This window comes from Vulpes vulpes, chromosome 12, assembly GCF_048418805.1.
Source record: "Vulpes vulpes isolate BD-2025 chromosome 12, VulVul3, whole genome shotgun sequence".
NCBI lineage: Eukaryota > Metazoa > Chordata > Mammalia > Carnivora > Canidae > Vulpes > Vulpes vulpes.
In genome coordinates, this window is record NC_132791.1 from 161,820,410 (window position 1) to 161,835,187 (window position 14,778).

Consider the following 14,778-nt stretch of genomic DNA (forward strand, 5'->3'; position numbering starts at 1 on the left):
ATGCCCCAGTGCTCTCGATCTTTGGTCCCTGTCAGGGTTCTAGAATGGGGAGCAGTGGCATTTCCTGTTTGACAGTCATGATGCTCCCAGCTAGTGGGGGTAGAACTCGTCCCTAAGCCTCTGGAGTCAGAGCTGAGGGGCCAGGGTCCCTGATGACCTTGCTTGCTTGGCTCTGCCTCCCTAGCGTGCAGCAGGTCCCCCTGGGAGCCCAAGGGGAGGGCTTGTGGTTAAGCAAGCTCTGGACCCCGGCCGGCAGAGGACCACAGACCAGATCCTTGCCCTGGGGGGGTGGGTCCTAACTTGCTTTGCATGTCCGGGGGGCCTGGAATTCAGGCAAGGCCAAGCTTAGAATGACTGGAGGCCCTGCCGGTCCCTGAGTTCATTGGCCACAGGGACAGCAGGGGTGGGTGCCATATCACGGAGGAAGAGTGTGGGTGCTGGCACCCAGATTCCTTCTCAGCCTTATTTATAGTGCCGTGACCTAAGGCAAATGATTGCTACATTTCCTCATCTTTAATGGAATTAGTAACAGCACACACTTTGCAGACAAGGACTGAATGAGAGCCTGCTGCTGCATGGCAAAGCACCCAGGATTTCCCTGGGAGGGTGGGGGTCAGTGCTTGGCAATATGGTGCTCACTGGGGACCTGGGCCCCACTCCACATGCAGCCTCAAGCATGCTGGCTGGGTGCCAGGGACAGATGCTCCATCAGGCCAGAGTTGTGAGGCCTGTATATGACATCACCCTCAAGTCACACGGTGTCCCCTTTGCCAAGTTGTGTTGGTCCAGGCAGACCAATCTAGGTCCCCCTAGATTCAGGGGGAGGAGATGGGTGCCAAAGTCCGCACGCAGTTTACACTGCCCTACCCAGAGCATGGTGCTCAGTGCTTGGCACAGAGCAAACTCAACCAGGCAGTGACATCAGGCACTGCCTAAATCCTGTCAGTGGGACAGTCCTGAGACACCAGCCTCGTGCTGTGCCACATTCTTCCCAGTGCATGAGGACAACTGTCTGTTTTAGACCAGGACCCATCCATCTTTTACCCTATGGCCACTGGGGCACTTAAGAGGGCAAGACCATACTCAGGGACACCTGACACCCAGGCTATGCCCATCTCTGGCCTACTTCAGTCAAGTTACTAAAAAGATAAACTCTGGGGACGCCTGGGTGGCTCAGTGGTTGAGCATCTGTCTTTAGCCCAGGACATGATCCGAGTTCTGGGATCGAGTCCCGCATCGGGCTCTGCATGGAGCCTGCTTCTCCCTTTGCCTGTGTCTCTGCCTGTTTCTCATGAATAAATAAAATCTTAAAAACAAACTCTGGCCTCAAAATGCTCCTTCCCTGCACAGGCACTGGCCCTTTCCCTGGTGAGGAACCTTCCTGAGCTTTGTGGCCCAAGGGACCCTCCTTTAAGGGCTCTCCCCCCACCCCAAGTCCAAGGTCTGCCCACTGCACATGGGCACCACTGGAGATGCCATCTTCAGGCACAGGGGAAGGCGAAGTGGGGGGCAGAGTCAGGGAGGCTGAATGGGCTCTGGAGCTAGGACTCAGGCACCTGTACTCCTCCTTGCACTACTTCCACCTTGTAATGATCTGCGACAAGAAAGGGCCTCAAGACTTTGCTCTGACAGTTGGCTGGAGTCCTGAGAACCCTGAACTCTGTCCCCTTCCCCCACTGGCATGGGAACAGCCTTATGCTGCTCTACCCCTCTGCCCAAAGTTTCCAAGACAGCAGCCACAGGATAAAGACCAGGACACCAAGCGTATAGGAAATAGTTTTATTTTAAAAAGTGTATGTTGAAGGCATCCTAAAATCTTAAACAGGATTCCGGACACCTAGGCCTACAGGACAAATAAATAGGCAAATCTGCCCCACCCTTTGGGGTTGGAACTAGATGTTGGACACCAAAAAGGGCGTGTCCTTTAGTACATAAGTCTCTGAAATCATATAAATATAGAATACTTTATAGCAAATCGGCATTAAATACAAGTCACTGAATTTTCATAACTTAATTTGTCTTGTAGACTGAAAGTTCCATACATCCAACACACAGCCCCAGCCCCGGGCAACCCCTGACCCCAGGCAGTGTAGACATCCCAATGTAGACATTCCTGCCAGGGGAAGCAGGGAGGGTCGGTCCTCAGCTAGGGTCTGCAGGAACCCCCTGCAGCTGCCACCTCTGCTTCCCACCCCTGGTGTTCCAAACCCAAGATGGGGTCTGGGTGGAGGGGACCCATCTAACTCTAGAGTGAGTGCAGAGCACTTCCCTGGTGTACCCCAAAGCAGCCATCATCACCTGAGCAGCCACCAGACACTGAGGCAGTCAGTTATGTGCTAACTGGTCGTGTGCTAACTAGTCATAATGAAGTACCCAGAAGAGGAGGGTTGAACCAGGACACGGGGCCCCCTGCCATAGGGAGCTTCTACAGGGAAGGCCAAAGGCCCGAGTGGGCACCCGCCCTTAGCAGTGAATGGTGCCTGCTGGGATTTCCAGAAAGGGCGGTCTGTAGGACAAACAAGGTGTCTGCAGTGCCACGTTCCCAACAAAAGTGTTACAGGATACCTATCTCCCAGAAGTCACTGACTCCGGGAAATCCTTGACTGAGAGCCTAGTGCCACTGGAGGGATGTGGGGCCAGCTCCATTAGCCATATCACACGTCCATCCTGCCTTCTTGGAGGTAGCCCATGCAATCAAGGCCTGCATTCCTCCTGTTGGGGGGCCCCTGCACATGACCTGTCAGCAGGTATCACAGCATTCACCTGCATGCATGACACAACTGGTGTCTCTCAGGGCTCATTGGTCCTCTGAAGCCCTGTCCTACCCGTCCCCTGCCAGGAGACAAGCCATTGTGCCTGGACAGCCTCCGCCTGCAGAGGAACCAGTCAGACCCTTCCCAGAACATGGACAACCTCCAGGAGGTTAGCCTACCGGGAAGGCACTAGAGCCAGAAAGAGGCTGCACCAGCCCCAGGATCGAGGGGTCAGACATCACTTGTGGGAGGAAGGGAAACACTCATACTGGGAGGGGTGAAGGCAAGGCTGGGGCACGAAGCAGCCCAGGCCCAAGGGATCCCACAGCCAGGCTGCCACCACCACCCTGCCTTTCGACAGTGCTGGGCACAGCGGGTGTGCAGAGGTGATCTAATGAGTGATGACAGGGGGTGGGAAGGGCTGAATGTGAGCAGGAGCCGCTCAGCCAGGGGCTCTGCAGCAAGATGATGCCTCCCCACCAGGGCGTGAGGCGGGGACCCCAGCCAACAGTTCCTGAGACCATGAGACTTCCTTCCCAGAACCCATGACCCCTGGCCAGCAAAGGCATTTAAGTGCTACTTGTGAAGTGATGGTGCGAGGACTCCTTTCTTCCATTAAGAACACATCTCCATGTTAGGTCACTGGGAAAGAGAACTCAATGAACACTTGTTTCCCATCTTTCTAAAGAGGGAAATGCAAACACCATTTGTCTTTGGAAGAAAGACAAATCCAACAGGTTACTTGGGGACTTTAAGGTGACCAGACCGCTCACTCCCCAGAGAAAACCAGGGACCCTGAGCTGTGGAGTTTTCCGGGAGCTCCTCCTGCCACCCTTGCAGAGAAGCCCCAGGCCCCAGAGGAGTGGGGGGTATCATGCTGCCATGCATAGACCTGCAGCTGTGGCACCGTGAGACAGTGAAGAATCAGAACGGACTGTTTCTCGCTGCTTCCCTCCCCACCTCCCTCTCTTCTACGGAGAGGCCAACTGCCTCTCAAACGCTGCAACCAGCTCCGGAGGCCGCCTTGCCCAGGGCTTCCTTTGGAAGCAGCAGGATTCTCTGCTCCCACGGGGGTGCGAGGGCACCTGAGGCCATCTGCCTAGGGCCTCCCAGTAAAGTAAGTAGCTAGAGCCTGGCACCCGCAGGCTTTTGCCCTCTCCCGCATCCACCTGGGAGGACAGTTCCGGAGAGGTCTCCAAGTCAGGCAGCACCATGCCAGCTGGTGGGGTGGGAGGATGGGGACACCCAGCATCTGGCTCAGCTCAGGTTCACTGGAGATAGGATTCACTCAGCACACCTCTCAGGGTCCCCCCAAGGCCACACCCCCATCCAGTCCCACCACCTGCACTGCTGGGTAACCCACCCCTGTGAAGGGTGTTCTGGTGCAGCACCCCAGCAGGCAGAGGAGCCAGGCAGGCAGACCCATTCCATCACGGGGAGCTGGCCCACTGGGATGTCCAGCATCGGATGTGGAGTTTGGAAACTCCTACAGCCACTGTTGGCCTGGTTCCTGCAGGCCTGGACCACTCTCAGTCATGGGACGCTGTGTACCCCACAAGGGGCCCTCCTCTCTGAGGTGGGAACAAGCAGGCATAGGTAGCGGCAGCACGAGGTGCCACCTGCTGGAGCAAGACCCGTGCTGGCAGGGAGGCAGCTCTTCCTGGGCTAAGGGAGGGGCGTTTGCGACCGGCTTTGGCCCCACCAGCTGGGAATCAGGCTCTCAATGCAGAGAGGCTCTCCTGGGGTCAGATCCTGGGGCTCACTCAGCAGCGTGAGAGCCTGTGCTCCACCTGGTGAGCCCAACTTGTCCTTGTGCACAAATAAGGGGCTCCCTACCCCCCGCAGACGCACTGTTACCCGCACCAAGGCCCTTCCTCGGGCCAGGCCGGGGCTAGTGCAGCTCGTCTGGGTTCTGTGGCAGCCGGGGCCGGGCCACATCCATGTCACTGCTGCTGCCGTCCAGCTCAAAGCCACGCCCACCCGAGGGCATCTGGGGCATGAACTGGCGAAAGATGCTGACGCTGCCGTGCCAGAAGGTGGGCTCTGGGAGCCGTCCCACCACGCTCCATGCCCGAGTCTCTGGGTCATAGGCCTCCACCACATCAGAGAGTTCAAAGGTATTGTCGTAACCACCTGAGACGTACAGCTTCCCTCCAAGGACGGCCAGGCTGCCCCCCACGTGTACCTGTGGGCCAAGGGGGGGACAGGCAAGTGGGGGCTGGCAGCCGGGGCAGGGCGAAAACCCTCCCCATCTCTCTCCATAGAGAGCGTGCCGGGACCCTCAGGGAAAGGTAGCCTCGGCACTTCCCAGACCAACACCCTTCTTATACCCCAGCTCAGAAAACAACCGAGCCCACCCTGGTCCCCAAGGTGACTGGGTGGCTGCTAAAGCAGCAAGTCTCCCTGTGAGCAGCATCAGCCAGGAGGCAGACTCTCTGCTCTCTCTGACATCACAGATGGAAAAACAGCCTTGTGTGGCTGACGGGAGGCAGAGCCAGGACTTGACTCGAAGTCTGGGTTCTGAACCACAAAACTGACTATCCCATCTTCCCCAAATTTTGCTATAATAATGGGGGGTGGGGACAAAGTTACACTTCCTAAAAGTAAAGACGTTAAACTGTAATGTAAATTGTGACAACTGCCACAATTTCCATGCAGAGGTTTGGAAATTTTAAGAACAAGTGGGTATACACAACTATCTAGGACTAAGGAGCTTTCCCGGCTCTATCACAGGGTCAGGCTCAGCACCTGTCTTCTTGACAAGTAGAAAGGAGAGACCCTGATAAGATAGCAACAGTGTCCTATTTAGAGCACACAACAGGCACTTAATAAATGTATTCCCAGGGTCATTCCTGTCTGACCTCATGCCCTCTGTCATCCTCTTGTTCGCTCTGCTCCAGCCACACTGGGCTGTGGGGTTTGGTTCTTTGACCACCCTAGTGCACATTCCACCCCAGGGCCCTTGCACTTGCTGTCCTTCTGTGGAACACTCTTCCCCACATGCTTTTTTGCGGGTACCCAATGAATACTGGTCCACATGGATAAACTCACGCTCAATTGTCTGACTCTGGGGCTTACTATTTCCCAAATACTTCATGAACACTTGGGCCCGGAAACAGGATCAACCTGTGCTTCCAATGCCAACATGTTCGTATATTTACCTGATTCATAGATGGGATCTTGTCCCATTCATTCTTCGTGGGGTTATACACGTCCACCTCCGCAGAATCGTCCCTGTGGGTAGGAGGAGAGGGCGGAACATGTCAGAGCCAGGAGGAAGCATCCCTGAGTGTGAGGAGCTGGGGAGCGAGAGCCACACAGGACCCTCTCCCTCTGGAAACTTCTCCAATGCCATCTGGTAGTCCATGAGACCCTGTCCCTGGTTTGCAGGGGCCATTTGAGGCCCTCATACCTAAGGCCAGAACCAGACTCTTGCTTCTCCAGCCTGAAGATCACACCTTTAGGTGCTTTAACCCTTCCCCACTGCTCTACACCCCTGCAGCTGCTCTGTCCTCACTGCAGCCTCGCTGGCTGGCTGAGATCTGAGCTTATCACAGCTCTTACTGCCAGTCTCCTCTCAGTCTTCTGACCTGAGCTTGTTTTCCTTCCATGGCTGGCCAGGCCAGGCCAGACCTCCTGCCCCACAGCACACCACCATGTGCCCCGACTACTCCTTGGCCAATGCCCTCCCCTCTGTTGGCAGCCCTCCAATCTCCCCATTCTCTGCTGTGTCCTGGGTGCCCCCAGCAGGATAGCCACAGCCATAGGAAAGAAGTACCAGTGCTGCCCTTCCCTTTGGGGTCAGGATCCTTTGACCCTGTTTAACATACTCTCGATCCCTGCAAAAAAGACTCAAAAGCACAGCCTCAAAAAGCAGAGACACTAACCCTAAATAATAGGAGTCAGGGGTCAGCAGAAGGGCCAGTTGGCAAATGCTCCAGGCTCTGAAGAGCAGACTCTGTAGCAACTCCCCAATGCTGCCTGCCGTTGTAGCCGTTGTCGCGCAAAAGCAGCCACTAAGGGCTGGCTGCATTCCAAAAAAGCCTTATTTATGGACACAGAAATTTGAATTTCGTGTAACTTTTCATAACACAAAATACTGCTCCTGCTTTTTTTTCCTTCCAACCATTTCAAGATGTAAAAACCATTAAGTTTCTAGCCCATGTGACTAGGACAATTAGTACCAGAGGCCACCGGACTGCTGTTCCCTAGCAGATGTATAAACTGCAGCTGGAAGTGCCAGGCTGGACAGTGCTCCCAGTGCCTCCTCCTGCGGGATTGGGCACTCCAGCCCCAGAGCCTCAAACAGGGACCCAGACGGAACACTGGAGAAAGGAGTGGCCCAGGATAGCAGCAGCTGAGGGGCTGAGGACTCCATCCAGCACTGGGTACCCCTGAAAGAGCAGCTTGTGGACAGGAGCTGCCCTGAGAGGCGGCATTCTGAGCCGGGCCTCATGAAGCTTATTAGACACCAGAGCACATGAAACTGGGAAGCTCTGGAACAAACACTCAAGGGCATCAGAACCAGATTCTGGGCCTTGCCTGCACGGCCCCCAGAGAGGACAATCAGGCTTCCTTTCCCCACAGCTCACTCTTTCCACCTGCCTGCCCCCCAGCCTCCTGTGGCTTAGGTGAACCCCTAGAAAGGCTAGCTGTGGTCATAGGGTACCCCCTAATGCTTCCACCTGGGGGGTGCCTTTAGTAACTGACAGGAAACTCAGACATGAAGAAGCAAGGGCCACATCCTGCTCTAGGGTCACAGGGCAGGGAGGACATTCTCAAAGGCACTGAAGCTGGAAGGCTCCCAAAGGGCTGAAGCCAAGGTCCTGGCACTCTGAGAAGTATTTATAGCCGTCTCCACCCCCTCTTTGAAGACCTCTACCTTGACTTGGGGGAGGGAGCTGGGTGAAGGGTCAGATAAGGTTTTATAACAGGACCAGGAGCTGGTGGAGATTCCAGAGCTTTCTCAGAGAACTCTGTAGGTGCCTGGCATACAATGATGCATGGCAAACGGTGCCATCCCTGTTCTGGACGTGCTCACCAAGAAAGCCTGGGAAGGAGCCTCGGGTCTGGGGGAGCAGAAAAAGGTCAGTGCAGCTTAGAACATGACACAAGGGGTACAGCTGAGAAGCCAAGTACATACTTCCTCTGAGACTCCCAACTCAAAGTTCCAGTCTAAAAGGGGACAGTTCATACCTTACCATTCTCTCCTGGCCCTCAGCTTCAAACAGGCTCTAGGCCAAGGAGGGAGGAGCAGGGATACAGACACACAGACACAGAGGCTATGCACAGCAGGGAGGAGCCCCTGGATGCCCAATGGCCCACAAGGAGGGGGCCTTTGGCTGTGGCAAGTCATCAAGACCCACTGGCCATCCATCTCTGCCTCATGTTTCCAAGGACATAGCCAAGGCCGAGAGAGGCCATGATACAGCGACATCACACTAGGACCTGGGTTGGATATCCTTGATTCAAACCCTGTGCCATCACGTAAGTCCCCTACCTCCCCCCCGCCCCAGCCCCTGTAAGCTTCTGTTGCCGTCTATGAAGTAGCAATGACAGTGGTGCTCATTTCACTATATAGTCACAGAGATCAACTCCGAAAATGCCCAGTAGACAGGCCACACAGAGCTCAGAGCCCTAACTTGTGCTACTGTCATCATCATCATTTCCCCCAGGTAGCTTTGGGGCCTACTCCATACCAGCTCCCTCCCGGGTCCAGAGTGGCCGTGGGATCCTGAGAGAATAGCATTCACTCAATAGAACCCTGAGCCGTCCCTGTGCCAGATCAGGTGGGAAGGGAACAGACAGGACCTATAAACACGAAACAAATGTCCAAGTGTTGTTTGAAAAAGAGGAGATGGAACTGATCTCCCAACCTGGCTCTTACACCTGGTAGCAGAGTGTGGACAGTCTGCTAGATGAGCAAAGGGTCCCTCTGACAAGGCAATACCTCCCCAAAGACTCAAATGTCCAAAAAAGCTCTCCTCTAGTCTTTTTAAGATTCAAAATCTCCAGACACCTGGGTGGTTCAGTCAGTCAAGTGTCTGGCTTCAGCTCAGGTCATGATCTTGGGGTCCTGGGATCAAGCCCCATATTAGGCTCCCTGCTCGGCAGGGTCTGCTTCTCCCTCTGCCCCTCCCCTGACTTATCCTCTAAGTAAATAAATAAAATCTTAAAAAAAAAATTATTTATTCATGAGACACAGAGAAAAAGGGAGACACAGACAGTGGGAGAAGCAGGCTATTCACAGGGAGCCTGATGCGGAACTTAATCCCCAGACCTCGGATCAGGCCCTGAGCTGAAGGCAGATGCTCAATTGCTGAGCTACCCAGGCATCCCATAAATAAAATCTTAAAAAAAGAAAGAAAGAAAAGAAAGAAAGAAAAGAAAAAAAGAAAAGAAAGAAAAGAAAGAAAGAAAGGAAGAAAAGAAAGAAAGAAAAGAAAGAAAGATAGATTTGCAGTCCCTTAGGTAGGACATGTTCCTTTATCATAAATGCCATGTGAGAACAACCAGGGCTTAGAATGGGATCCTCCAGGTGGAAGAGCAGGCAAAGCAACACATTTTATTTAGCGTCTAGAGATCTCAGAAAGTTCTCTAAAAGAACTTAACTCCAATCAATCAATCAATCAATCAAGGGATCTAACTTCATCAGTTAGGATCCCTCGACTAAGAAAACCCACAGAAACTGTTCTAAGATGGGGTAGAAGAAAGGCTCCAGGATACAAAGACCTCGCCTGGGATCCCAGCTCAGCCTGCTTCCTCATCTATGAAATGGGGAGCACAGTGATGATGTGCCTCAGCACAGGGCTTAGTAAGAAAGACTCAGAGTGGCATTGGCCTCTGGGGACTCACCTGATGAAGTACATAAGTCCGTTCAGAGTCACTGTCTTGGGGGCGAAGGACCAAGGCGGGAGCTGGCCACAGTCCACCAGTGACCACAGGTCTGTGTCCGGGTGGTAACACTGCATCACCATGGTCTCCTTGCCTGCCAGGGACCCGATGGCATAGAGGCGGCCACGGCAGGCCGTGGTGGAACAATTGTCCATGGGGTAGGTCATGGGCTGCAGGGCCTCCCAGGAGTCTGTGGTATGGTCGTAGCGCTCCGTGCTGTCTGCAGCCACTACGTACAGCAGCCCATCCAACACGGAGGAGCTGTGGTACTCGCGGGCTTTCAGCATGGGCGCCACCTCTGTCCACTCGTTCACACTGGAATTGTACCTCCACACGCAGTCATAGAGCCGGGAGCCGTCAGACCCACCTGCCAGGACATGCATCGGACAAGTCAGCCCGTGCTGACTAAGGGTGAGTCACCCACCCATGCCTCGATGAACTTCCCCAAGGGAGTCTCCCAGGGCAGGAAGACATCTCACTTCGTGTGTTTCAACGTAAACACACGTCCTCTCTCACCAAAGCCCCGGCTGGGGGCTCCATACTGTGGCTAAAGCGGTGTGTGTGCTGCCCACCACCCAGGAGCACAACAGAGCCTCGCGTCAGAAGAACCCGGCTGCATCTGTGTAGGGCAAGCAAAGCCTGTGGAGCTGCGATTCTAAGTCAATGGCAATCTCGGTCTAGACCCCACATACGCTGTCAAACACCTTAACTGAACCAGAGCCTTGTCTTTCAGAGCCAAAACTTCTGGGGAGCCATAAAGCAAATGGGTAGGGTGCACAGGGACTTGTTCAAGAACTTCTAGTCTTCTAGAAGTCAAACAAGCCAATGCCAGGACAAGCTGAGAGGAAATCTACTCCACTGCACACAAGAGCCCAACACAAAAAGGAATCATGGGGGTCTATTTTTTGATCTAGGTGGTTACTGACATGCGCTTAGTTTGGTAAACTACATGAAGTGGTACAACTACAATGCTCACTCTAGGTTTCTTTAAGAAAAGACCTAACCGGGCAGGCCAGGTGGCTCAGCAATTAGCATTGCCTTCAGCCCAGGGCGTGATCCTGGAGAACTGGGATCAGGTCCCACATCAGGCTCCCCGCATGGGGCCTGCTTCTCCCTCTGCCAGTGTCTCTGCCATTCTCTGTGTCTCTCGTGAATAAATAAATAAAATCTTTAAATAAAAAATAAAAAAGAAGACTTAACCATGTCTCTCATCAGTAGTGCTGGCTATCTTAAATTAAACCAGGTCTACCCAACACATTAGAATTCCCATAGCATGAAGGGACCCCAAGAATCCTGGGGGGGGGGGTGTCTATCCCCTACTATTCCCAAAGCTGGCGCCACAGGGCAGAGCTCGCATAACATTCTGACATTCTATCTGTCTCGTAGCTTTGAGCTTTTCAAAAGACAAGGCTCTTACAAAGTGCACTCTGCCTGCTTTCTTCCTTGTAAAGGATAACTGTTCTGGGCAGCTGAAGCCGGCTTCCTCGCCCCCATGAAAATCCCTACAGGCAGCTGTATGCAATGACCCAGGCACCTGTCTAAACCCAAAGGATTAGCTGCTCAGCTGAGACATTTATGGAAGGGCTGTGCAAAGTTGGGGCGAGTCTAACCAGTTCTGGGAGGGAGTTCACTGGCCAGACATTCATGTGTTGGGAGGATGCAGTTTGCAAACACAGGGCCAACCTCTCAACCTTAAGAGACCGATTCTAGCATATTCCAGCAAAGGCTGAAATAGCAGCAGGCCAAAGAGGAGCGGGGCATGTCCTTAGGCCAGGATTCCTCCACTGGTCAACCAGAGATGTGGGGGGTGGGAATGCCTGCGATCAGAGCTGGGTTTCTCCTGAATGTGGGGCACTGGCCACAGCCTGGGTTCACTGACTGCTGACAGCCTTTCCACAGGCCCAGCACGGGCTGAGTCGGTTGTTTCCTTATATAGCTGTCACAGAGATGGCCCCTCCTCACCCCAGGGAAGGAGGTAGCCCCATGTCTGAACCGGGATTTATCTTTAATGAAAAATGTGGGAGATGCCCAGGACCAGAGTAGGCTGGGACCCGCCCAGCATGACTCGGCAGTGTTTTGGGGTTTGGGCCAAGTAACTGGAAGAAAACCTCTTAGCATGTGACCATGTTTACAGTCGTTCGGCAGAGAGCTGCCTAAACACCATGTGACCCCCAGCGCACAGGCTAGGTGCAAGCCTGGGGGAGCCCTGTCACTGGTGACAAAGTGAGTGCGTCAGGGGGCCCTGTGTGGCTCAGCTGGGAGGGAGAAATCCCCAGGGCCGGGGAACGGATGTCTCACTGAGCGCCAGCCCCTGCCTGTCCCTGGATTCCTCAGGAAGGAAAAGAAAGCACCCATTGTGCGGGGTGAATGCCCCTACATCCTCGAACCAAATGGCGGTGGGGGCACCTCCTGGGCAAGGAGTAGGCTCATCTATCAAACAGGCTGGCCCTTCGCCCCCGGGGAACAAAGGGACCACGAGCAGCTGTTTGTCCCCGCTCACACAACGGTCTTCCAGATGGAAAGCGCCAGCTCTAGAAGTGTACCCACGGGCGGGCTGGGGGCAGGGGATGGGGGAGGGAAGGGGCCGCTCGCACGCTGGGGCGCTCCTGAGAATCACAGGTTCCTCCTCTGCCAGGGGCGCAGGAGGCTAGCCCAGGGCCCTCCCGGGGGCCCCCGTCCCCTCACCCGTCACGTAGATGTCGTTTCCCAGAGCCACGATGCTGTAGCCCCCGCCCAGGTGGTCGGGGAACTCCGCCAGGTAGCGCCACTGGCCCGTCTGCGGGTTGTAGCAGTCGACGGTGACCAGCTCGTCGCAGTCCTGGTCGCAGCCGCCCACGAGCACGAGGATCTCGGCGAGGCCGGTGGAGGGGCGCGGGCGCATGCGGGGGCAGGGCCCGCGGTCGTGGCGGTCGTAGCGCGCCGCCTGGAAGTCCCGCGCCTCGCGCAGCAGGCGCAGGCAGGGCGGGCAGCGCGCCACCAGCGGCTCGGCCTCGACGTGCGCCAGCAGGTAAAAGCGGCGCACGAAGGGCAGGCGCACGGCCTCGAGCAGCTGCGGCCAGTGCGCGGCGCGGCGCGGCGGGTCGGCGCGCACCCAGCGCAGCGCCAGCTGGTAGGCGGCCTCCTCCTTGGGCACGCACAGCCCGTCGTCGCGCAGGTAGCGCAGCAGGCGCGCCAGCGGCAAGCGCTCCAGCTGCTCGGGGCCCAGCTCGCCCACGTGGCGCAGGATGAAGCGCTGTGCCGCGCTCGCCAGCCCCGCGCAGCTGAAGGCCTCGGCGAAGTCCTGCATGTCCAGGCAGTTGGCCAGGTCGAGCTGCTGCTGCAGGAAGGCGCCGCACGCCTCCTTCACCGCCGGGAACTGCAGCAGGTCGGCGGCCCGCAGCAGTGGCTCGGCGTTGTCGCCGCTCACCGCCACGCGGCCCGTGTAGCTGAAGTCGAGCAGCAGCTGCAGCATGTCGGGCGGCACGCCGTGCAGGCGCACCCGCTCGGCGCGGCTCTCGCGCAGCTGGCCCGCGAACATGGCGCGGAAGTAGGGGCTGGCGGCCGCCAGCACGGCGCGATGCGCGGGGAAGTCGCGCCCGCCCGCCGCCTCCAGCGTCACGTCCAGGAACTTGCGCTCGGCGCGCAGCTGGCTCAGGCCGCGCAGCAGGCTCAGCGCGTGCGCGGGGTCCGAGAAGGGCAGCACGGCCAGGGGCGCCGGCCGCTCCATGGCGCGGTCGCTGCGAGAGCTCAGGGGCGCCGCGGCCGGGGCCAGCGGGAGGAACGCCGCGCGCCCGGCGCCGCCGCTATAAGTACCGCCCGGCGCGGCGCGGCCTCGGGGCGGGCCCGGGAGGGGCGGGGCGGCGCGGGGCCCGCCCACTTAACCCCTCCGGGCCCGCCGCCGCCGCCGCCGCCCCGCGCCCCAGGCTGAGTCACCGCCCAGCCGCCCCGCGCCCGCGCCCGCGCCGGCCTGGGGCTGCCGGCGGACCCCCGCCCGAGCCGGGCTCTCCGGGCGCCGCGCGTCCTCTCCGTGCAGGGCCGGGGGCCTCCGGGGCCCGCCCGCGACTCCCCGGGCCTGGCTGCGCGGCGGAGGCCGGCGGGGCGAGCTCGGCGCGCGGAGCCCGAGCCACCCGCCTTCGCGCCAGCCTTCCCCACCGCGTCGGCCCCGGAGCCCCTGGGCGGCTCGCTGCGAGGCCCTCTTCTTGTTTTGCCCTGAATTCCGCTCGTTCGCAGGGTTGCTAGTGAGCCTCATCGCCGGGCAGATTTCAAAGGATGGGATTTTTACAAATGAGGACCACAGCTTGAAGGAGTATGAGCTTCTTAGGTGACGTCTCTTCTTGGCACATTTATAAGGGACACGGGGCCAGATGCCAGGAATCCGCTCCACTCTGCTCCTGCAGGAGTTTCAGACTTGACTAAACTCAGTCATTAACTTTCGTCAGCGGACCAGGCGCAGGGTTAGTTGCCGATTCATAGAGACTCAGACTCCAGGGCTGCCTGGAGAAGGGGGCAGGCCTGCTCGGCTTTGCCCCCCAGGCCTGCTCGACCCCTCTTCCTGGACACCGGCGGCAGAGGGTAGGAGACGGCCTGTCGTTAAGAATTCAGAAGAACGCACTGTGAGGCTGAACCAAAGGCTCAAGGACCAGAAAATCACAATAATACAAACAATGAAAATAATTCCAGGGAAAAGAATAGCTTTTTCTCTTCCAGGAGAGGGGACACCAGGGGCCCCGGGGGCGGTGCCTTTAGTTCAAGGTCAGACAGGGGACGCCTTAAAACCCAGGGGTGTGGGCGTTCAGAAACGTCACAGTCACTTGTAGGGTGACTGTGAATAAAGGAATCTTCCTTATTTTGGTTCCAGGAGCTACGATGCCAGCACTTTCAGTGCGGTCATGTTTTTTCTTTCATGGATGGTTCGCCCACTTTTAGAATAGACCCTCATTTCAACTGCAGTCCTTTTGTGTCTTGGAAGAAACCTGGGTTCTGGTTATTTAATAGCCCCCACCCATGCCCGATGGGCCTTGCAGACATTCCTGGGGAACGCCTCACCCATCGCCCACGTGTGTCCCAGGGCGGGCCAGGAACACGGCGGGGGGGGGGGGGGGGGGGGGGAGGAGGGGTTGCTGTCATTCCTTAGTTCCAGCTAAGTAAGTTG

General features: G+C 56.7%; 1 protein-coding gene across 1 annotated transcript; it reads right to left on the reverse strand.

Annotated features, from left to right (window-relative positions):
* Nucleotides 1–1,765: 1,765 nt before the first annotated feature.
* On the reverse strand, nt 1,766–13,475 carry KLHL21 (kelch like family member 21). Its single transcript, XM_026005109.2, has 4 exons — nt 12,333–13,475; nt 9,609–10,014; nt 5,915–5,987; nt 1,766–4,938 (listed from the first exon to the last, which is right to left on the reverse strand). The coding sequence occupies exons 1-4, from the start codon at nt 13,351–13,353 to the stop codon at nt 4,645–4,647; spliced, it is 1,794 nt and encodes a 597-aa protein (XP_025860894.1). The 5' UTR covers nt 13,354–13,475; the 3' UTR covers nt 1,766–4,644.
* Nucleotides 13,476–14,778: the final 1,303 nt, after the last annotated feature.